The 24,304-nt window shown below is 45.7% G+C and overlaps 1 protein-coding gene across 1 annotated transcript; it reads left to right on the forward strand.

The window, feature by feature from the left end:
- The first annotated feature begins 13,754 nt into the window (after window positions 1-13,754).
- LOC143338958 (ATP-dependent RNA helicase DHX8) lies at window positions 13,755-23,425 on the forward strand. Its single transcript, XM_076759879.1, has 23 exons — window positions 13,755-13,934; window positions 14,269-14,354; window positions 14,476-14,548; window positions 14,912-15,003; window positions 15,727-15,833; window positions 16,010-16,372; window positions 16,576-16,720; window positions 17,120-17,326; window positions 17,461-17,548; window positions 17,802-17,899; window positions 18,067-18,214; window positions 18,791-18,972; window positions 19,292-19,486; window positions 19,569-19,754; window positions 19,833-20,043; window positions 20,134-20,315; window positions 20,632-20,772; window positions 20,876-21,031; window positions 21,192-21,329; window positions 21,466-21,594; window positions 21,956-22,152; window positions 22,247-22,426; window positions 22,528-23,425. Exons 1-23 carry the CDS (start codon window positions 13,826-13,828, stop codon window positions 22,745-22,747), a joined length of 3,633 nt encoding a protein of 1,210 aa, XP_076615994.1. The 5' UTR covers window positions 13,755-13,825; the 3' UTR covers window positions 22,748-23,425.
- Window positions 23,426-24,304: the final 879 nt, after the last annotated feature.

Consider the following 24,304-nt stretch of genomic DNA (forward strand, 5'->3'; position numbering starts at 1 on the left):
GGATTCTCTCAGGTAAAAGAACATTTTCTAATAAATGATGATGAACCTTAGATGAAAAACCATTGTTAGCTCATCTTTTTTTGTCTCCTCAATTTACAATCAGTGATGAACCTTTTTTTCTGTTCTGTGTTCGCTCCTGGATCCAGATTGAAAAGGTGTAGACATCCAGGTTTCAAGGATTTCAATCCTGAGTCTATCTCGGCCACAAAGAATCACGCCCTCATTGCTTTCTTAACCCTAATTGAAAACACATTTCTTCATGTGTGCAGGTGGGAGAGTGTTGTCTGTTGTTTGAGTATTTGTGAGTTGTGTTTGTTCAGGTTTGGAGCTGCACTGTATGGAAACCCATTTCTGCCAGAAAGTCAGTTCTATCTCTGCAGTCCAACATCACACGTTTGCCTGAAGGGGCTTTAAAGTGTGCGCACCCTCTGTCATAAAAACCTTGATTCAGATAAGGAAAGAAATCCTCCAGAATCAGGAAGAGACACAGGCTCGTCCACAGCTGACAGACAGGAAAGAGATGTTTGTACAGAATACAAGATGACAAAATTAACTGTGTAGAATATAAACCAGAGAGGACGATGGGCCACCAGGTGTCGCTGAACAGACAGCTGAGCATCATCAGCAGAGCAGTTAATCAATTCAACTACATAAGATTTAGTCAGGAGATGAAACATAAAGGGAGAACAGCAGATAACCAAGAACAGAGCCCTGAGGCACTCCAGATTTCACACTTTCAAACTTCCACGCCTCCAGACAGAGATAACCATCATCATCATCTGCCAGCTACGCTAATGCTATCACTAGCCTGTGGCTGAAGCTACCTGGAGGGTCTCTGACACCTAAGGTAACGCTAGCAGAGATGAGCTGTTCTGAAGGAAACATCTAGAAGAGAGACGCTATGCTTGGCGTGCAGTATAGGCTAGGCTAGGCTAGGCTCGTGGCTAAGCTAACAGCAGCAACAGAGGCTAAGATTGTTTAAAGTCTAGTGTGTTGTGGACTCAGCGCAGCGAAGGTAACGGAGGGAAAACGTAAGAGATTAAAACAGAAAATCAAAGGGCAGACTGCGGCCGTCGATCTCACGGAAATCACATTTGGTCGTTTGTCAGAAATCAGTGAAACGTGTCGTGACGCTTAAAGAAAATGTGCTGCTTCCCCACGTGAGGCCGATGCATCGACTCGAAGGTTTTCACCTGGACCTAACTGCTTGAAAACCTGTGAATGGAAGTAAAACAGAAATATATATACAGATATGCTATTACAAGTAAATGTAAATAAGCAACTTTATTGCAAAAAACATTAAGCATTAGTGCCTTATTTCACTTAATTTATACATTTCCTCACATTAAATACAAAATAAGCTAATGCCCACTGCTGTCATAACTCTTGTCTTAACAGGTAATGTATGTATTTTATTGCATTTAGCCTAAAGCATTTTATAATCATATTTATTTAAAGCAACACGAAATTATGCAGTCCTTTTTAAAGCCATCATAACCCGCTGTAGCTAGAACTCTATACAGTTAATATTCAGAGTTTTATTATTCATTATTTCACGCTTGTGGCCAAAAGGGAACAGAATGTACTTCAGATGTAACTGACAAACCATCCACACCTTCTCATCCTCCCCGTCCTCCTACTTGACAAACGTCATCAGGTTCATGAATAGATTATAGAAAATAGACAAACTAAAGAGATGAATTATCGGCTACCGAGCGCCGTGGCGTGAAGCTAACGCGGTAGCAGCAGTGATCTTTGCAGGGAAACTCTCAGATTCTCTTACGGCTCAGCCTCTCCGGACTCCGTCGATGCATCAGTCCTGCACAGTTAAACTCCTCACAGCATCTTCTAGCACGTTCACTTCTGCACCGTCCCGCCCTTCTCTGCCTCCGATTGGCCCGTACGTGTTGTATTCCTTGCTGGGGTTGGCTGGTTCAAGCATGAGGGGGGATGATTGGTCAGGATTAGGGTTGATCACCTCAGGCAGCACTTTGATTTGTTCTGCGTGGTTTGCTTTTAGTTTCCATTTTGCCTCTTGGTCTCCAGTTTGACTCGACAGTGAGAAATAACCAAAATACTCATAAATCCAAGCGATGAGATACTCAAATCAAAATTCTGAGTTTTTATGTCAAAGCAGTGAAAGAGGAAGTCAAGCGTACTACATGTAAATGTCAAAAGTTAATTTTTTAATGTTTTTTTCTTGGCAGAAATGGGTTTCCATCCAACAATGAAAACACACACGACTTTTTATTTTTTATTTTTTATTACTATATTACTCGGGCCAGCCTATTTTTATTTCAACAGTCCAACTTGATCCTGTGATCCCAAATAAATCACATTTTGACTTTTCTCATAAACGTGCCAGAGTGTACAAAAACAGCTTCAGCTCCGACTGTCAGTAATAGTCTAGTCTTTGCACTTTCTCCCTTTACGGTCAAAGTGCCAGCAGCAATATCCAGCTCTCCCTCACCCAGTTGGCTAACGGTGTACATACATGGCTCCCGTCCAAGCCGGGCTCCATCCACGCTTGGGCGGAGGGGCAGAGGAACTGGCTGTGTTCCTCCGTCCACAGGCTTTTCTATTTCAGTGTGCTTACTGTTTAACTCTTTGATGTACTGAAAGGTTGGCATGGCTCGAACCGAGGCTGTGCATGTATATAGGCGTGTGCATGTGAATGTCAGCGTCCATGTTCATGTGAGAGAACCGTGTTCGGTGTGTGACGCTTTGCTATGAACGTCTGTGGTGCTGATATCCGATCGACCTGCTTCACTTTCCCCCCCGAACCCCTCAAAAGCACCTTTTTAGGCCGCGGTACGTGACAGAAGCCTGTGAAGCAGAGGCCTGTCATAGACATGTATTATTTCCTTTGAAGAATGTAACTAATATTGTGTTCAGCAGGCTAACGGAGAGCAAAAAGCAGGGGGTCTCGAAACACATTCATACGTGGGAGTGGTGGAGTAGTAGGAGGAGATGATGATGGGGGGGGGGGATTAGTTCAAAAGAAAAGCTGCAACGATCCCCACAAACAAAAGCCAGGCTGTTGCTCACGGAACAGCAGATTTTTGCCACGAATGCAGTTCACGGCTTTTCAGTTTTGTTTCTCTTTCCAAGTGATGGCCTTATTGATTACCTTTGTATCCCTCCCCTGCCGTCCTGCAGCGTGTTTCGTGGGACGCTGGAGGATTTACGGTGACGGCTTGCATGCTGGGGAGCTGATTTAGTGCGCTGGATGCGAGCAGTTTGAGGACTCCCGAGACTGATTTTTAGGTTACGACTGAATCCAAGACGGCAAAACAACATTACCACGGCTAAAATAAAACTGTGGAGGATTTTTAAGCCCACGAGCTGAACAATGTAATCAAAGTGCCAAATCTGCTTATTGGGCGCATCATCAGTTTTCATCAGGAAACATTAAGAAACGCGTTCAGACTGTTTAAATTGTGACTGTTAACATTCTGTTTCACGGCCGTCGCTTGCGTGTTAACGGCCAGCGAAGAGGCGTGGTGTAAATAGAACGATGTAGTGACCATGAGGTAACGCGACACCGCCTCGCCCCATCCCTTCGATCTGGCCTCTAGACATTACAATAGCTTTGAGTGGACACTGTCATTGTCCTGTTTTCAGACTGTTGCCTAGTACACCAAATCCCAAGACAGAACTAAGAGCACTTATCGGTGGAATCGTGGCGAGTCGAGGTTTTTGTGCTGCTCGGACTATCTGCAAGGAGATTCATAGTCATGGGGATATTTTTGTAAACGGGTGGGAAATGACATGCCTAGACAGCTAAGAATGTACACAAATGAGCTCATCTATTGATAGTCTATCAATCAGAGATGTAGATCGCAGATTAGATGAATCGTGTGAATTGTATTGTGGTTTTGGGAAAAATATGCAATGTTTGTCAGGTTGAAAATAAGGTTTTGAATTGGTTCAGAACTGCTCAGGTTTGATAAACCGGCCTCAAAGGGTGCTTTCCGTCCTCTCTCGTCTCTGTGCCGTGTCCAACACGTCCCCCTCGTCCTCTGTCCTGTCAAGCATCCTCAGAGCATACACACTCACCTCTCTTGGCACATACAGTACACAAGCCCACTGTTGTATGCAAAACCGGAGGAAATGCTCTCTGCTCAGCTAAAGGGATCAATTTATGAACCGTTTTCCACTCTGTAGCAGGTCCAAGCCACTTTTTACAGCACCAGCAAATCACCAACAACCACCTCTTTAAGGTGTCATGTCCACTGGGAACATCTTCTTTACTGTACCACCTTTTTGCTCACAGTGTTTACAATGGAAAGAACTCAGTGTTGCATGTACAGAAAGCTTAGCATGCTTATAGTACGTACTTGGAAACTTTTAGCAAAAACACACTATGCTTCAAAGCGGCGTCTTCGACAGCAGGACCGATGTTTCACTAAAAAGCAGATTCCTGGTGGACGCGACAAGTTCTACGTCTTGTATGCAGCAGTTGGTGCTGGTAGATGTTTCCATGTCAGACTTTATTTCTAGATGGGGTTATGTTGTACAAATGTGTATGAACTGTCTACGTGTCTGTATTCACTATTTCACAGTCTATTACGTGATGAAAGGTTCAAACTGAAAGGAATGTTTACACACCTGGACAGAGAAGACAGGTGCATCAGAGAACATGATAAATCAAGACGAAGTAAACAGTGAGGTGAAGGGAGCGCCGGTGATGAGTTTACTCTGTCTTGATTTAACATCATGATGCCCGTTTGGAGGTCTGGACACTTAAACGCAACACCTTCTGCGAACCATGTGTGATTAAATATTTCAGCAAATTCAACCAACAGAAACAAACTGAAGTCGACCTCAAAGTCTGCAGCGGTGGAGATCTCTGGGTTAACTTTTCGTTTCTGCTTTCTTTCTCGAGGTTCCTGTTCAGCCTGCTCAGTATATTTATGACTATGGAAACACAGCTTATAACTTCACCAAACCAGCAGTAGATGTTTTACAGAACTTACAATAAACATCCGAATGAGCTATAAACCACAAACTTCAACAGCTAACACAACTACTTTTCTTACTTTTGTATCACTCCTTCAAGAGTTCCTTGCTTCACTGTGACTGCAGAGGCTGCTGGGAAAACTATGACGTGTTCTGCAGACACTCAGGGGTCACGGCCTGACCGATCAGGATCAGGGTTAGTGGGAAGGTGCCAAAGACAGGATGTGAACGCATGTCCACCTGTTGTCACAGATGCAAACTATGATCCAGATAAGTCCTCTTATTTTATTTTTATTTATCTCTGGAGACATCTGGGAACAACAGAGTGCAAGAGGTTGAAGGAGAGTCTGTCCCCCGTCCTGGTCCAGGACTGTCTTTGTATGTGTGACAGTCCTGGACAGACATCTCCTGACACCTGGACATCTCGGCCGCTCAGCAGCTCATAAAATCCATTACAGGAAGGACGCTGAAGGAAGTCTTTGCTACTCACGAAGGTGGATAAAAACCGTGTCAAAGCAAAACAACCGTCAAGAGTCGCTTTGACTGAGAAAAGCCTCTGAAGTTAAAATCAAAGATGGCGCAGGATTTCTTCTTCGCTCGCCGTCTGGAGCGCTGCCCGGCAGCAGAGTGCTCAGTGCTGCCTCCGGTGGCAGAAGACGTGTGAAGGCGATCAACGTTTTAATGTTTTAATGTGTTGCTTTAATGTGCAGCATGGAGCCATCTTTGATTTTAAAGCCTTTGTATTGACCTCGGACGTGTTTAGAGAGCCGGATACGCCGCCGAGCTGCCAGTTTGTCCTAGTGGTCACTCGCAGTACTGCAATCAAAAAATCCCCCGCAGTCCAAAAAAGTCTTTTAAACCACCGTTATTAACGAGACCTGAAAAAGTTTTCAGGACTCAACTGCAAACGTGGTCAATTAAGACTCTTTATCTAATTAATTTTTTGTATTTGTAAAACCTTTCCACGATCGCCATCTTGGTGTCCAGTTACATTTGTAAATTACTAACATTAGAGTTCTTTCTTGGAGTAAAAAGAACAGTTTTTACCACCTTTCAAGTAACTAAGAAGCCTGTTTCCCGTCCTGAGGGTTCATATTTTCAACATGTTTCCTGTTCTGGATTTTGTGATTGACTGACACGTCCAGGTTTGCAGGTACCGCGTCCCAGATCAGGACATGCAAAAGGAGATTAGAGCGCAAAAGAAGCCAAAGGGAGTCCAGATGAGCGTCTGCGGTGAAATCAGTACAGAGTTTGCAGGTTGGTCCTCGGCTGGAGTCTCCTGCAGAGCAGAGGACACAGAGGGACACATGCCATTGGCTGTACTGAGCAGAGCTCCCTCCTTATGTCTATCCAGAGGTGCCAGATAATCTATATTTTCAGGTTCAAACAAGCAGTAGTTTAAAGTATTTAAAGGTTTATTCAGTTTACTTTTCTGTGACTGACAGAGTGCAGGATACTACGTAAACCCCTCATTCAACAGACCCCAGCCTCCTGGTATCTGGTGCAGGTTGAACCAGACAATAGTGAAAATATTCTATTATTTTTGATTATATCAGAGTAATTATTGTTTAACTCTCAGATGACATCTCTGACACAGACAAAGCAAAGGAACAATATTTAGGATTCATTTCCGGGAAGCACAGGAGCAAACAAACATGCAAGGACGTACAGTCAAGCTTTAGGCGACGCTCTGGGCTCAGTAAACACACACTGTCTTGTCTCTCGCAAACACACACCTGCGCAGGAAACATCCGAATATCTACTGTGATCTCCTCTCACACCACCCACGCCTTCATCACACCGAACCCCTTCTCACCTGGACCTGTCCTCCCCGCGATTACCCAATCCCCTGCTGTTCCTGAGCACCCGCCACCCCCGTCTTACCTCCTCCTCCTCCCAACACGAGTCCAGTGGGTGGTGTGATGTCAGGTTTTTGTGGTGGGCTGCTTATGACAGGTCCAGACAATCAGTGTGTTTGTAAATGTCGATGTGTGATTTTCAAACCTTTGTTTATGGTCAGGGTTTTAAAGGAAGATATTTTTATGGTAATTGTCGCTGGTCTATTTTACTATATATTTATGTAATAAATATGTGACTAAATTTACATCTCACTGGCTCTTTTTGGCTCTCAGTTCTCCAGCCAGCTACGTCATGTGCTGGAGGGTTTTCATTAATGGACTAATAAATTAAACCCACAAAAACCTTTTCTTGTTATCACCTCATTGTCTCTGTTATGTGCGGCTGTATTTGGGGTTTCAGGTGTCTGTGCGTAGAAATCAATGGCACGACTGTATCGTATCATCCAGGTTGGTGAAATTGAAGATTACAGCTGGAAATCTTCTAAACATCCCGATTCCTCACAGATGCACCAGAGCGGCGTGTTATTATCCTGTGAAAGATGAACAGCACATTATCACTGCATCGACACTTCTCTTAAACATCCTCCGCGCTCCTAATGCAGGTTTCAGTGACTATAGATGAAAATGTAAATGTGCCCATGTACCATAATCCAAGATGAGCCCATAATCCTACTTAGATTGAGGACAGCGTTTGCCAGCGGTGTGCAAGCACCTCCCTTTGGTGAAGAATATTTGCATAATTGAAAAACAATGTTCTTAACAGTTGCATGCAGCAAAAGGATGTAAAGTCGGTGGGCTGGAATAATGGCTAAATGAGGAGTAAACAAGGTTTGTCTGGTCAAATCAGTGTCGGAGTGGAAGGACGGGCGCTGGCAGCACTGCTCAGTTCATCAGCACATGTCACACCATATCCTGTCCGACTTATTGACAGATCAAATCAGATGTCTCTCAGAGTGCTGTGAGGTTTCCCAGTGAGGGACAGCCGGTCACAAGGCTGCGGCGGCTAATTCTTCAAGCTGGAGTGACTCGTCGTCACAGATGGGAGGGCTGCTGGCCCGCACGCTCGGTCCAAGAGGGAAAGAAATTAGCTTAATTCAGTGAATCTCTGCTGATGATGTGTTGTTGCCCCTCAGTGAGCTCCAGCTGGTGCTGTTTTACAGAAAAGCTGAAAAAAAGAAAGAACCCACATTATTACACCTAGCCTGTAAATCCTCGTGTCGTGGCTTTATGCTACATGCTTTCTCTGCAAGTTGGGGCAATTTGGATTAAGGTTAGCAGCCGAGCAGCTCAGCACATTGTGGAAAGCCTGTCATCAGCTCCCTGGTGACACCTTAAACTCGTACAGTGCAAATATGGAGTAATGTGTCTCTCCAAGAAGCCTTGAGAGGCAAAAAAAAAACAGCAACGTGAGATGTGATTTATGGCTGAAGAGTTTTCAGTTTCTTGTTCAAACAAGGATCCAGTGTGACCTGAGACTGAAGAAATCAAACGATGATGTGGAGTAAAGGTCTGCGGTGACGGACAGGTTATGAAAGGTCACCTGAGAGCAGCACATCCAGCCTGACAGAGTGTCGCCATCTGGTGGTCGAATGAGGAAGAACATTGTGACCGAAAGGTGAAAAAAATGTCAACTTTTATCATCGTGTGAGAAAAACAGGTTTGTTGAAGCTCGTGCAGAAGAGAATAAATGAATGTGTGCACAAACAGACAAACAGACAGGAAACAGACAATAAACGCTGAATACAAACATTTTGATTTGAGCTTCCTGACGAGCCAAAATACAAAATCCACCGACTTCCAAAAACAAATTATCTATTAAAATCATTTATAACAGCAAAGTAGACTGAGCTGCCTTTTTAAAGCAGCGTTAATACATTTTTGGCCACCGGGGGGCAGTGAAGCCACCTGTAAACGCATCATTTTATGACATTATGGTGAACATGTTTGCATGTATTTACACATCCGGCCGACACAAATCAACGTCAGCACTGATCTGAAGACGTGTTTCTGACCAGCTGATGAATGTTAGCCTAAAATATCCAGTGAACCAGTTCATGTTTTTGATGAACGCACCAGTTTGCAACTAATAAACGTGAACTCCTGCAACTCCTCTACAAGTAAAAGTCCTGCATTCAAAACGTTACTCAAGTAAAAGTGTGTAAATATTATCAGCAAAATGTATTTAAAGCATCAAAAATGTGCAGTGAAATGTTTCCTGTCAGTATTTAATGATTATAAGAAGCAAAAACGATGAGCTAAAAGGCGCTAAAACGCTCCAGAGTCAGCTGATAATCCTCTGAAGCTGAATTGTTGTCAGTGTAAAAATATTGATCAGTGCAGCTTTACAGATAATAACTAACAGAAATTCTTGATGGACACTCAAAGGCCTCATCTGTCTGCAGATCGTGAGCTTTGAGCTTTGTTTTGACGTGCGGAGGAAAGTTGCGTGACATCACTCTCGTCCCACCTTTTGTGTCGACCTGTGACCGGATCAATGCTGTGGGTGACCCGCAAACCGGCGCTCTCTGACCGCCTCCGACTGCATGTGCACAAAGGCGAAGCTGCTGCACTTCACCAGGCTCTGACTCATCTGGAGAAGTGTGTAATTGGATCTATTAGTGTGCAGCAGGAGATGTGAATGACTAGAAGCTGCACTTCCGACAGAACACAGAGTTTTTCATGAATTTAGTGTGGGCAGGGTGGATCTTTTCACATGAAGTCCGCCATGTGGGTGGAAGCTGTTGTGGGGGCTGTGATCTCACAAAGGAAGCTTTTCCGCCAACCAATCCCTCGCTAGCTGTTTGGACGATAGCCCGGCCCCCTCGGATCGCCCTCCTTCTCTGCTCTCATGTGTGTCATGCACACACACACACACACACACACACACACACCCTCCCTCTCTCACATACACACACTTCATGCTCCGTCACAACAGGAATTTTCCACTCAACAGCAGGAGAACATTGCAGCCAGCTGCGCTGTCAATTGCAGTGTATGGTTGAATCTCAAAGACTGTTTGCAGACAGCCCGTTTTATTCCAGCCTGCTTCCTCTGGCTTTTTCCTCGTGTGAATAGCTACACACATGCGCACACAACCGCAGCTACACAAAGTACACGGCGTACTGTACATGTTCTGTGCATGTGAGCCAGCAGCCGAAGCCCCTCGTCTCCATCTCTGCGTGGACTCCAAACATGGCGAGAAAGAACTTTGAACATGTGTGTTTACCAGGACAGTGGAGCAGAAGAATGCAAATCCAAGAACCAGGATCCAAAGGGGACAGGACAGCCCACTAATACCTCCCCCCTCGGCCCCTTTCACTCCCTTGTACACCCCTCCCCTCCCCCAAAAGGACCTTATGTGGACCAGCAGCTCTCAGCCAGTCTGTCTCCCTCTTTTGTGTCACCGCCGCTCTCCATAGAACTCATGCACAAACTCTTGAGAAGACCAAGGACAGCTATGTGCACGTGGCATGCGCTCTGTATACATTAGAGGCCTCTTATATAAGCGCGAGCCCGGCCCCTCCCCTCCCCTCCCCTCCCCGTCGCCCATACATTTCCCTGCTTCCTCTCCAATCAGGTCAGGTGAGGACGGCGGAGCGGGAGAGCTGCCGTGGTCAGGTGAGGACAGCTCTGAAAGTATGTACATAACGTTGGAAGCCTACACCGCGCAGGGGAGCGAGGGGGAAGCACGGGGAGTGTTTGAGGAACGTTTTCTAAACACTGGCCGGATCCAGTGTGGAAGGACGGAGGGTGGATTTATGGAAGCAGCACGCCTGTTTCAACATCATCTTTCTGCTGGTGTTAATTACTCAGTGTTATTTCAAATGGACACTTGGTCTACTTCCAAAGACACCATGTGGCCAAAAGTATGTGGACACCCCTGTCCACTTTGGCTCTGGTGTTTCGTGGTTTGAGCCCTTTAAGGGAAGGAGAGTACTTCCATGTTTTGAGAGCCAGGGCCAGGGATCGGTTTAGCTTAGCATGGAGAGTGAAAGCAGGGGGAACAGTTAGCCTCTGATGTTCAATAATACACCCACCGCACTACCAGCTCTGAAGCTGGATTTATAGTCATCGCTAAAGGTTAATGGGAGTCCCACCTGCCTTAAACAGAGGAAAGCAGCAGCTTTTCCTCCGAATGAGAAGGTAACAGTGTCCTCTGCTAGAAGTGAAATAAAAATCCAAGAAAGCCGCATAATGAGTGAAACGTTCACGTATTCCTGAGCAAAAATAACTTTGTCCTCTAAGAGACATTAGCATTTTAAGGTGTGGAAAAAATAAAGTAGATCCAACTTATGTAAATGTAAACGTGGATTAAATCTCTGGAAACAACGAGTTCTTTCTGTCCTGCTGTTAAATTCCACATGAGAGTAAAGAGGTCGTAAATCCTGATGTGCCTTCAGCTGCAGCCCTGGGTTCCTCCTCTCAGGCTACATACAGGCTGCTGCTCTACTCATCAATGGGTGTGCTTATGGCTGGAAACATCTGAATTTAATCTGATTACCTCAATGTAAGAACAATCTTTTTTTTTTTTTTTTTACCAGTTTGCTGTGAAAGAACTTGACCGGCCCGCACAGAGCGCCGACCTCAACCCCGTCCGGCACCTTTGGGATGAGCTGCGACACCGACATCAGTGCTGGACCTCACTGATGCTCTTGTGGCTGAGGAACAACGCCCACCGTCTCTCAAAGAGATGTTCAATGATCTTTTGGCAGCTTTTTTAGATTAATCTTAGCTGCAGAAGGATTGCATATGTTTGGGGTGTTTATTAGCTCTCGAGTTACTTTGTGAATTGTATTACAGGATACTTTGGAAATAAAAAAAAATGCATCAACTTGGAAAAGATGCAGGACTGAGGAGAGCAACCTCCTGGGACCGAGGCCTTTCCAGCAGAATCCATTACTGTCTAAGTCAACATAGGAAGACATAAAAATGTAAAATGTATGCTTTTAAAGAAGCGAGATGGGCAATGTGAGAAAAGACAAGTGAAGCAAACGTAATTAACCAAAGATTACAGCGGTTCAGCGCTCATCCAGCGTGACACGCAGACGTAATCTCATAGGTTAACTCCTTCTTAAAATGGTAAAATATCAGAGCTGGTGTGAACGGAAGGACTCACCAAAGGTTTCCTGGTTGAGAATCAAGCAGAAGTCAGTTAAATATGTGGTATGTTTATGGTTTGGTAATGAGGATTAAATTTAATAAGGAGATTAAAGGTAGGGGGTCTGAGAGGAGAGGGCCGAGGAGGCACCGGCAGAGGGAAATATGGAGAGTAAACATACAGAGGACAGTGTGTGTGTGTGTGTGGGGGGGGGGGGCTCCATAAGGTCAAAGTCAAATGTATTTATAGAGCTCTTTAAAAATAAACCTGGTTTGTGCCAGAGTGCTTTACAGCAAACACAACAATGACTATCACTGCAGAAAGATTATCACAAAACACGAGCTCTTCAGATAAAGCATCAGCACACAGTGTGCACGAAGGACTCTGATGTGCCGGGAGCTGTATGGAGGGTCATCCCAGGACGAGGACAGAAAGACTGTCCTGCATACCGGCGCGTACTCCCAATATAAACACCATACACCTCATACGGTGCGTTATGATGACCCTGGCAGCGCACAAAGTGGTCCAATACGTCTGCAGCCTTAATTTAAGGGTCCACTCTTCTCCGTCAATAAAAAACTTCCAAGTCTCCATGAGTCAAAAACAGTTTGGTGAGTACAAAGTCATGAATCAGGACTGCGTGAAGAGACACTTTGTGCTCTGGCCAAGATAAAAACTCCATGCAAACTCGAACGCTCAGTACTCAAGTCTGATTCATTGCTTTAAACTGCACAGCAGAAGCCAGAGCTCCTATATCTTGTGTGTTTTTTAAATTAATTCTGTTGTTGCTCAACACTGCTTCTTGTGACTCCTATTAAGAATCTGATATACTCTACATGGCCAAAAGTATGTGGACTGCTTGCAAATTACACCCATAAGTGATCGTTAACTTCTCATTCCCAAACCAGCGGCATTAACACAGCATGATGCTGCAGCAGCAGGGTCCACGTTTTAGGTGAAGATTTTGGAGCCTGATTGCAGAAATTTGCTCCAACTGACATCAGGAACAAGTCGATTGACCCCAAAGGTGTTGGATGGGGTTGGTTCAGGTGTTCTGTGCAGAGCAGTCAGGCTGGGAAAACCATGGACCACACGTTTGTGCATGGGGGAAAGCTTATCTAATAAATCACTGCATGTTGTAGCATTCGGATTTCACTTAGTTGGAACTTGCCCAAACCATGAAAATCAGTACAAGACTGAAAGTACAGCTGTCCACATAGCTGTGACCTTATAGTGAGGGCTCACTTTGGTTAGCTAAATGGAATGAGTGACATGTTTTTCTACATCTAAAATATCTCAAAACCATCAGAGAAAATAAATTCTTCATTGTAGTGCAACAAATTATTTAGACAACATGGCTGCACTGGAGATCTGCAGACCTACAGAACATAAAGCATGAACCATTAAATGAGAGAAGTTATGCATTTATTTACACACAGTTGTATAAGATGTCGCCCACAATCACATTTCAGCTAAAATCTGAAATATACATTACATATTTACACAAGCCAAACACAACTCATAAAACAAGGACCAGGAGCCTGATAAGGGAGAATATATTTCGGTCAATCTTTACTTTGAACTGATACACCTCAGAGACACTTTTGATTTGATGATCGCTTTTTTAAAATACAGATTTTGCTGCTGCCAAAAACCCAAATGACGAATTGATACTTCACAGTAAAAACGCACGTTGAAACATCGCTAGTGTTTATATTGGAAATTAATTAGGAATTTTAGCGCCATCGTGCGACAAGAAGGGGCAAGACTAGTGGTGGTGACGCGCAGATCGGGTAAACCAATAGCGAAGCACGTTTGTGAGCGTACGGAACAGAAGCGGAAGTTGCCCACGTCCAATATGTCTGCTGGCGTCTACCTTTCGTGAACACAACAAAACTCGTGGAGAATGGCAGACGGCGGAGTTGACGAGCTGTCACAGCTTGAATATTTGTCTCTGGTGTCAAAGGTCTGCACGGAACTCGACAACCATCTGGGAATAAGTGACAAAGATTTGGGTGTGTATTTTGTGGCCGCTCTAAACAGAAAAAGCCTGACGAACTAGCTAGCTTATGCTAACTAGCCGTGGTTAGCTAGCTAAAGTGTTAGTGTTTACACTGTAAACTGCCTTGTTTTCTCAATAGATAAAGTTCTTCCTGCGCTGTTACCACCCAAAATGTAACGTTAACAAGATTTTTAGTCTTTTCGTAACATCTCGACATAGTCAGAGTCGAGTTTCAGAGTTTCAGTGCTGGAGTGGGTTTCGTTGAACTTTAGTTAGCATTAGCTTTTAGCTAGCTTTCCTAACCGTTGATGTCCAGTTCGCTGATAACTTGTTTCATTGTTTCGCAGCTGAATTTGTCATCGACCTTGCTGAAAAACAACCGGCCTTTGATGGATTCAAAGCCCTTTTGCTCCAAAATGGAGCCGAATTCACGGTAGGTCCAACGCTAAACGCTGCACGAACAGAGATGTAAGCTAATGCTAACAGTTAACTAACGCCACTTCGGATTTAAGTTAACGTGAATCGTTGTCGTGTGTTTGTCATGGTCGTTTTAGGATTCTCTCATCAGTAATTTGCTCAGGCTCATTCAGACTATGCGACCTCCATCCAAGGCATCCACGAGTAAAGGTAAGTTTAATGTCACTTTTTAGTCAACATACTCTGTTGGCTACTACAGAAACGATCATTTAATATGAAGTGTAGTTAATAGTTTCTTAGCTGTGTAGCTGTACATTTTATTTCAGCATTGAAACAGTTAGACATAGGTTTGGCTGTTGCTTAGGTTCAATTCTGTTCAGCATCAGAAGCATCTTTTATCTTGAAAGATATTTTCCCCTCAAATTCTGTGTACTGTTAACTTGTATGTTGTGTAAATTTGTGTTGTGCAACATGTCTGTAGTTTCCTTGTACGATGCTGTGTGGTGTTTCCTCATGTATTTTAATCTTGGGAAGAATCAAAACTACAATTATTGAACAACTGTCCATTTTCAGCCTCGGAGGCTTTGGTCAAGCCGAAGACAGAAAAGGAGAGGCTGAAGGAGCTCTTTCCTGCACTGTGTAGACCAAATGATCCAGCACCAAACGTACGTGACTTTAACACATTGTTTGTCGGTGATGTCTGTTAGACCGGTTATGCTGCCAATACCATTAATTAATTACGCAGAATTAAAGCTGTAAAGAGTCAGTGTCTCCTCTTTGCGGCATTCGTGTGCTGCAGTATATTAATTTTTGAGCTGCTTTGAATTTGCACATTGTACCTACACACATACTTCACAAGCAGAGTTTTCATGTCGGAGAAGCTGGTCTAAACTCTTCTCTTTGTAATTGGACTGCCAGGAGGACGCTGTGTTTAAATAGGATGAGAGGACTTAAAGTGATTGTCTGTGATTGATGGCAGCTCGAAACACTGAAAAAGTTGTGATAAATGATTCCTCACACGCCAGGCAGAACTGCCTGTGGACACGAAAAGTTTGCATTCTAGTACTCATTACATCTCTGCTCACCCCTCTCAGGGGGGTTACTAACTGAACTCTGGTGAAGCCAAGATTTCTGATAATGTCTCATGAATAAAGCACAGTGTTGTGGAGAATAGCTGTGCGGCGTGTTTCTCATTTAAATTGACTTGCTTCTTCACTAATATGGAACACCTCGCACTGCTGCTGCCTTTGGTGAAGTTTAATATTAAAATCTGCCTTTGTGAATAGAATCAAACATTCATAAAATTGAAAAACAAAACAAAACATTAACCGGTGAAAGCTGAAAGGTGGTGTGCTGTAATTTTGTTTTTGTCTGATTGACTTTCTCAGAAGCTGCTGGATGAAGATGATGTGAAAGTCGCTGCTGATGCCATGAAAGAGCTGGAGATGTTTATGCCCAGTGTCAGTGGGACAGACACGAAAAGCAGCAAGAGCAAGTAAGACACCTTCTCCACATGGAAACATCTGTGTGACCTTTGTTTTGTTTAATGGACGAAACAAATACCACAACCAGCAAATATGCATTTACTACAAAGTCTGTTGTGTGAATTCATACAACAGACTTTGGTTCAGGATGTTTATGTTTATGTACTTTTTCTGTTTATTCTCACAGGTCAGAAAAGAGCAGACGCCACAGCCGTAGTCGCAGCAGGAGCAGAGAAAGAGACCGACGCAGAGACAGAGACCGGGAGAGGGACAGGAAGAGGCGGCATCGTTCTCGCTCCAGGTCCAGGTCTCGCTCCAGAGACCGTGAGCGGCACAGAGACAGAGATCGCGGCAAAAGACGAGACAAATCTTCCCGCTGGTCTGAGCGCTCGCCGAGCCCCAGAAAAGACCAAGACAGAGACTCTGACCGCTGGAAGGACAAACATGTGGACCGTCCTCCGCCCGAGGAGCCTTCTGTTGGTGACATTTACAATGGCAAAGTCACCAGTATCATGCAGTTTGGATGCTTTGTTCAGCTGGAGGGACTCAGGTCAGTTTGAAGTCATCAAAGTGCTGTTATCAAAACATTGAGCTTAACTCCAGGATGAGCAGACTCCATGAAAGTGAGCTCTGCGCTCAGGTAGCAAATGCGTTCCTGTGATGTGAAATATGTCAAGCAAAAGGAAGGAACTGTGTTTTTCAGACTCTCGTTCTGCACGTCAAGTCGACCACATTGTTGTTCTGTGTCTGTAGGAAACGATGGGAGGGTTTGGTCCACATTTCCGAGCTGCGCAGAGAAGGACGCGTGGCCAACGTGGCTGATGTCGTCAGCAAAGGCCAAAGAGTCAAAGTCAAGGTGCTCTCGTTCACTGGCTCCAAGACCAGCCTGAGTATGAAGGTAGGAACGGACTTACTGAACAGATTTCTGTGGAATTAGTCTGCATTCGAGTAAATGAGGTGAAATTTATGTGTGTGTAGAAATCAGAAGGAAGATTTTCAGATTTCTTTGTGTGATCCTGTTTGGAAGATTGAGAGATTGATAGCAGCATTGAGGCTTAATTAAAATACGACTGTGTGTTTAATCTGATGTTCCCTTTGCTGTAAATGAGGGCAGGTAATCGTGAGAGCCAGTGAGTCATTATCGGCTAAATTAGTGATTAAGCTTCTCAGAATTTCCCTGGAGACATATATTTGGAAATACAACGTTTTATCCTCACAGAATCTTCTCCCAGGCCACACTGTTATCCCCTGAACTGTCAGCATGTAAACGGCCTAATCTTTTCCTTTTCTTTGGCAGGATGTGGACCAGGAGACGGGAGAAGACCTGAACCCCAACAGGAGGAGAAACGTCGGTCCAGACGGAGGGGAGGAGATCTCCATGAGGAACCCCGACAGGCCAAGCAACCTGAACCTGGGTCACGCCCCTGAGCTGGAGCAGGACGACACCCTGGAGCGCAAGAGGCTCACCAAAATTTCTGACCCGGAGAAATGGGAGATCAAACAGGTGGGTCGATTCAGCTCGGACTTCTGCGCACAGTCAAGGTGTCAGAAGCTGCTTCGGCCTCTGAGGAAAACACAGGATCCCTTTGAAGGCTTATTTTATCACATGTGATACTCAGACTCTTTGTCTGCCCTCAGATGATTGCTGCTAACGTCCTGTCCAAAGAAGAGTTCCCCGATTTTGATGATGAGACGGGGATCCTTCCTAAAGTCGATGATGAAGAGGGTAAGAAATCGTTTTCCACCATCACAGACTCACAGAACCAGTTTAGTGCGTTTCTTAAGTAAAACATGTCTAAGTATCGCACCTGCTACGTTAGCATGCTGGTGTTAGCATTTAGCTCAAAGCAACACCTGGTGCTCGTACGGCCCCACAGAGCTGCCAGCATGGCTGCAGACTCTCTGTCTTGCGTTATGTTCTTATGAAGCGTGACTTGGAGTGGACTGCTTGCTCACTGATCTTGTTCTCCATCATTCAGACGAAGATTTGGAAATTGAGCTGGTTGAAGAGGAGCCCCCGTTCCTGAGGGGACACACCAAGCAAAGCATGGACATGAGCCCTGTCAAGATTGTCAAGGTACAGTGAAGGTTTGGACATGCTGTCACGTGTCCACTGGATGAGTGCTCAGAGGAAATGTGCAGTTCAGTTCAGACTTCAGTTCAACGCACATTTTCAGTGAATGTAAATATCTGCAGCTTAATGAAACGCAAGTGGCCTGTTCCTGTGTTTCCCTCTGCCCGTAGAATCCAGATGGCTCTTTGTCTCAAGCGGCCATGATGCAGAGCGCTCTGGCGAAGGAGAGACGAGAGCTGAAGCAGGCTGCTCGAGAGGCAGAGATGGACTCCATCCCCATGGGGCTGAATAAACACTGGGTCGACCCGCTGCCAGACGGTTAGAAAGGACTAAATGTGCACATGTAATGGATTTCTAAGTCACAGATGTTGACGCTGAAGTACGATTCATAACATCAGCGCGCGGCCATAAAAACGTCTGCCAGCTTGGAATTAGCATATTGATCAATTTAGCCTCCATCTTCAGATCGTGCATGAATATATATTGAGTTTTATCTTTGCTTTTGGCACTCGAGCTTTGATTATCAGAATCCATTCTGGAATCACTGTGTTTGTGCTCCTCTTATCAAAACCACAGCCCGGTGTGAGTCACACACGAGGTTTGCTCTTTGACGGCCGGCAGCACCCCTCAGGCTCACCAGCACTGGCGATGCTTATCTGGCTTCCTGCAGCCTGTATCTGGCCGGATGGAATAGTCCTGCCATGTTTCAGTGTGCTGATATGTTCCTCGTGGCCCGAGGCGGTCTAGACAGTTTCCAGGGGTGGGCACTATCCTGCCACAGCCATGCGGATCTGCTAGTAGTACAGCTTAAGATGGGATGAGTGTTGGTTCAAGTGTTTATATTAAACAGTTTTTGTCTTCATCATCGAGCACACTTCTTCTCCTCTCTCACAGCTGATGGTCGGCAGATTGCAGCCAACATGAGAGGCATTGGCATGATGCCCAACGACATCCCGGAGTGGAAGAAGCACGCTTTCGGAGGCAACAAGGCCTCCTATGGCAAGAAGACGCAGCTCTCCATCCTGGAGCAGAGGGAGAGCCTGCCGATCTACAAGCTGAAGGAGCAGCTCATTCAGGTCCGTCACGGTTTAGAAGCAAAGGAAGGGAGACTTTTCAGAGGTTTAGTCAGATGCTTCACTTTGGAGCGTTCTAATTGATTCTGATGAGGTCCTACTGAAAATGTGATTATCCTCTAACAAGCAGATGTTGATGCTCAAGTAGATTTATGCTCTGAGGTGGTCTGAATGGAAACATCTGCTGAAGGGAAATCAGCAAATTTAAATCCCCTGAAGAAATGTGGCTAAAGAAAAAAAAATACTGGACCGCAGCCACAGTGCAGGTGGTCGCGTCGTCTAGAGGTTTGTTACACCTGCTGTCTGTGTTAATCCGTCACAGGCTGTCCATGACAACCAGATCCTGATTGTGATCGGAGAGACCGGCTCCGGTAAGACCACGCAGATCACTCAGTACCTGGCCGAGGCAGGTTACACCACCAGAGGGAAGATCGGCTGCACGCAGCCCCGTCGTGTGGCCGCCATGTCCGTGGCCAAGAGAGTCTCTGAGGAGTATGGATGCTGTCTCGGACAAGAGGTGGGTCGTCCGTCCTTTACAGCATTTAGCAAACACTTAGTTTAATCTCAAAAAGACTAATATCATTTTTCTTTTGTTCCAGGTGGGCTACACGATCCGTTTTGAGGACTGCACCAGCCCTGAGACTGTGATCAAGTACATGACAGACGGTATGCTGCTGAGAGAGTGCCTGATCGACTCTGAGCTGGGCCAGTACGCCATCATCATGTTGGACGAGGCTCACGAGAGGACAATCCACACGGATGTTCTCTTCGGTTTGCTCAAGAAGGTGAGACGAGCGGCGGTCATGTGTTCATACGTTCAGTCGGGGAAGTGAAAGAGACGCTGAGTGTGTTCTGTCTCTCAGACTGTACAGAAACGCACGGACATGAAGCTGATTGTAACGTCAGCGACGCTCGACGCCGTCAAGTTCTCTCAGTATTTCTATGAAGCGCCCATCTTCACCATCCCAGGGAGAACGTATCCAGTGGAGGTTCTCTACACCAAAGAACCTGAGACGGACTACCTGGACGCCAGCCTCATCACAGTCATGCAGATCCATCTCACCGAGCCTCCAGGTCTGGTTTTAAGATCTTAAACACACAGCTGCTCTTTAGACTCTAACATCAGTCCATCTCAAAACCCGTCTGTCCCTCGTCTCGGTCCAGGTGACATCCTGGTGTTTCTGACTGGACAGGAAGAGATCGACACCGCCTGTGAGATCCTGTATGAGCGGATGAAGTCTCTGGGTCCTGACGTCCCTGAGCTGATCATTCTGCCCGTTTACTCTGCTCTGCCCAGTGAGATGCAGACCAGGATCTTTGACCCTGCACCTCCAGGCAGCAGAAAGGTGACGACCTTCAGCACTAATCATTCAAACATAAGGGAATATAATCTATTAAGGCTCCTTTGTAAAACCACACTGTACCTAAACTGGCACATTACAACATCTTTACCCATTTATAATCTGTTTGATGCACGGTTGTCCAAAAACATGCTCCTCATGTCTGAGCACTCTCTGTGTGTCTGGTAATTTTGTCCCAGTCATCCTTCAGCTGGTGTCATTTGTAAAACAACATTAGGTCCAGGCGGCGCACAAAGCTCATTTTATGTTGGACTTTTGTTTGGATCAAATATGGAATCGTCTTTTTTTTTCCTTCCTCCAGGTGGTCATTGCCACAAACATCGCAGAGACGTCTCTGACCATCGATGGGATCTACTACGTGGTGGATCCTGGCTTCGTCAAGCAAAAAGTGTACAACTCTAAGACTGGCATTGACCAGCTGGTGGTGACTCCCATCTCACAGGTAGGATGTTTTTTAGTGTACTTGCTGTTGCAGGAGAAGAAGACCAGATGTTTCCTGGTGTGTTTGAAGCCGTCTTACTGGACTGTATTAACGTGTGTGTTAGGCCCAGGCCAAGCAGAGGGCAGGCCGAGCCGGCAGAACGGGTCCGGGGAAGTGTTACCGGCTCTACACGGAGAGAGCCTACAGAGACGAGATGCTGACCACCAACGTGCCTGAGATCCAGAGGACCAACCTGGCCAGCACCGTGCTGTCCCTGAAGGTAACGCAACGAGCTGCGCCTCCTCGTGTCCGACACAGGAAGTGGTCTTTGACGGTTTAGTCGGAGCTAAACTTTCTCAGCCTTGAGGTTTAGATTTTGATGCAAACCGTTAACATGATGCATTGATGTAATCTCCTTATATTCATGTTTCCTCCACCAGGCCATGGGCATCAACGACCTCCTGTCCTTTGACTTCATGGACGCTCCTCCCATGGAGACTCTGATCACCGCCATGGAGCAGCTCTACACTCTGGGAGCTCTGGACGATGAAGGCTTGCTCACACGGCTGGGGAGGAGGGTGAGGATGCTTTTAGCTGCACAGACGAAGAGAAAAAATCTACATCAGATCACATTCATGCTCTTTGTAGTTTGATTAAACTTCATGTGTCCGTGTGGTGGCTTTGTTTTGGTCATTTTTCTGGCTTCTCCTCTAGATGGCCGAGTTCCCTCTGGAGCCCATGCTGTGTAAGATGCTGATCATGTCCGTCCATCTGGGCTGCAGCGAGGAGATGCTCACCATCGTGTCAATGCTGTCTGTGCAGAACGTCTTCTACAGGCCCAAAGTATGTCCGCCACTGAACTCTGTGCTTAACGTGAATTCATAAAGAGCTGGACGGTTTCTAATAAAGTAGAAGACCCAGGTCAAACTTCATTAGAGTCTGGACAGTGTTTTTGTTTTGATTATTCCAACAGCATTACTGTGTTTGTCAGTCAGCAGAAACTAATAAATGAATGTCTTAACAGTTTTGATTTGCTGTGCAGAAAATTCATACAGCTTGAAGTTTATTATAAGTTTAAATCCAGTTGAAAACACTGATTTCCCTTTTCTTTTCCTTTTCTTCTGAAGTTTATTCATCATCTCATGACACTTCACACAGTTCTTTAATTGCTCTTTTTTTCTGATTTTGCTTTCTTGTGTTAAAGGACAAACAGGCCTTGGCCGATCAGAAGAAGGCAAAGTTTCACCAGCCTGAGGGCGATCACCTCACCCTGCTGGCCGTCTACAACTCCTGGAAGAACAACAAGTTCTCCAACCCCTGGTGCTACGAGAACTTCATCCAGGCCCGCTCCCTGCGCAGAGCCCAGGACATCCGCAAGCAGATGCTGGGCATCATGGACAGGTGTGATTGTGAGGGTGACCAGGCAGAGCCGCACATGTTCGCCGTCTGAAATAACCTGAACATCTTTCATGTTAACACGCTCTCTCCTCTTCAGACATAAACTGGATGTGGTGTCTTGTGGTAAAGCCACCGTGCGGGTCCAGAAAGCCATCTGCAGTGGCTTCTTCAGGAACGCAGCCAAAAAGGATCCTCAAGAGGGCTACCGGACCCTGATCGACCAGCAGGTGGTGTACATCCACCCGTCCAGCGCTCTGTTCAACCGGCAGCCTGAGTGGTACGACAGCACGGCAGTTCCACCTTTTAGCAGCCAAACAGGTAATAATTAAATGAATTTGTGAAAGTAAAAATAAACCAACCCGCCTCTCTCTTCCTCAGGGTCGTGTACCACGAGTTGGTGCTGACCACCAAGGAGTACATGCGGGAGGTGACCACCATCGACCCCCGCTGGCTGGTGGAGTTCTCGCCGGCCTTCTTCAAGGTGTCCGACCCCACCCGCCTCAGCAAGCAGAAGAAGCAGCAGCGCCTGGAGCCGCTGTACAACCGCTACGAGGAACCCAACGCTTGGAGAATCTCCCGCGCCTTCAGGCGGCGTTGATGTGCGCGACGCCACGAATGCTGAACGAAAACATTTTGACGCTGAGGTCAGACGCCTGGTCCTGTACCAGCAAGGCGCATGCGATCAGAGGTTTTTATCATCGACCTCGAGCTGTTTATTCACTCCTCCTTTGAAGTTCTGCAGTTCCTCGGTGAACCTGTCTGTCGGGTCCAGGCGGGAATTTAGTGTCGTTATTCTAGAAAACCTGAAACCGTTAAACAGAAAGAAAACTTCGCGTCTGTCCTCTGAGACAGCAGTTTTAACGATGAGCGTCTGTGAGGACGTTCTGCAGAACAGTGGACTGTTTATATCGACTGTAAATTGTAACAGCGTTAAGAATTAAGGTCCTGATAGAATCATAAAGGCACCTTCATGTGTCAGCAGTCTGTTCTCTGCTGTCAGACTTTAAGGAGGGAACAAGTGTTTATGTTTGATAGATTTTGTACCATAACTGAGACAACTTTCACTCCCTTGTATGTGAGACTGTTGCTTTGCTAAACGTGCAGTCCAACGATGAAAATGTGTCCTCATTAAATGCTAATTTTTCTTAAACCTGTTGGTTTTTGGTGTAAACTTTGAAACAGAGATAATAGGTTTGAATGTAATGTGGTCTAAATTGTGGTCGCCTCCTCATTCAGTCGATCTATTTGCAGTCACTTCAAGAAGTTATCAGAAGTTAATTGGTGGAATTTCTTGCCTTCTTTGAGACCATCAGCTGTGTTGTGCAGAGGTAGTGTTGGTATACATTAAGTAACTATTACTTCAAAACATGAAGGACAGTCTGACTCCAACATTTCAAGCCCAGCTAGCAGACACCTCTCAACGTCAGCTGCAGGTGAATCAGGCCTTCATGGTCTAAATGCTGCAAAGAAACCACCAACGAGGGAGTCACACGAGAGAAAGAACTGCTCGGGCCAAGAAACACAAGGAATGGACATCATCATCATCATCATCATCATCATCATCATCTTTGTGAGTCAGAGAGGAGGTGAGCAGATGGTATCTGCATGAAGCAGGAGGAGGAGGAGGAGGAGGTGTGATGGTGTGGGGGTGCTTGCTGGTGACACCTTTGGTGATTTATTCAGATTTTGAGGCACACTGAACCAACATGGCTGCACAACATTCTGCAGAGGGTTGTTTTTCAGCGGGACAATGACCCCAAAAAACACCTCCAGGCTCCGTCAGGGCTGTTGAAGAAGAGAAGTGATGGAGTGCTGCTCCGGATGACCTGACCTGAACCCAGTTTGGACCGCAGAGCGAAGGAAACGCAGCTGGCAGGTACTCAGCAAACAGTTTAGTTACTATCAGGATCCAATTCTTCAAGACCACATATCTCCAAATTTGGTGATGTTGAGTTTGGGTCTTTCTGATAAACTGAAGGATGTAGTGCTCCCCTGTGGGTTGGGAAATTTCTCCTCCTCCGTCAGATAAATAGACTCTTAAAAAAGCCTCTTGGATCAGCTGAAAGTGCATCGTCACAAAACTGAAAACAGGCTGTTTTTCTGAGCTCATCAAACTTTTTAGAGATATGTGGTTCTCACAGGACTGCCACGCTGC

The sequence above is a fragment of the Chaetodon auriga genome, chromosome 20 (genome assembly GCF_051107435.1).
Source record: "Chaetodon auriga isolate fChaAug3 chromosome 20, fChaAug3.hap1, whole genome shotgun sequence".
NCBI lineage: Eukaryota > Metazoa > Chordata > Actinopteri > Chaetodontiformes > Chaetodontidae > Chaetodon > Chaetodon auriga.

Excerpts from the sequence above, each read along its gene's own strand:
- LOC143338958 (XM_076759879.1), top strand. The coding sequence starts at position 13,826 with ATGGCAGACGGCGGAGTTGACGAGCTGTCACAGCTTGAATATTTGTCT. Across the intron at positions 15,834-16,009 it reads ACGAAAAGCAGCAAGAGCAA|GTCAGAAAAGAGCAGACGCC; the intron begins GTAAGACACCTT and ends TTATTCTCACAG. Across the intron at positions 22,153-22,246 it reads ATGCTGGGCATCATGGACAG|ACATAAACTGGATGTGGTGT; the intron begins GTGTGATTGTGA and ends TCTCCTCTTCAG.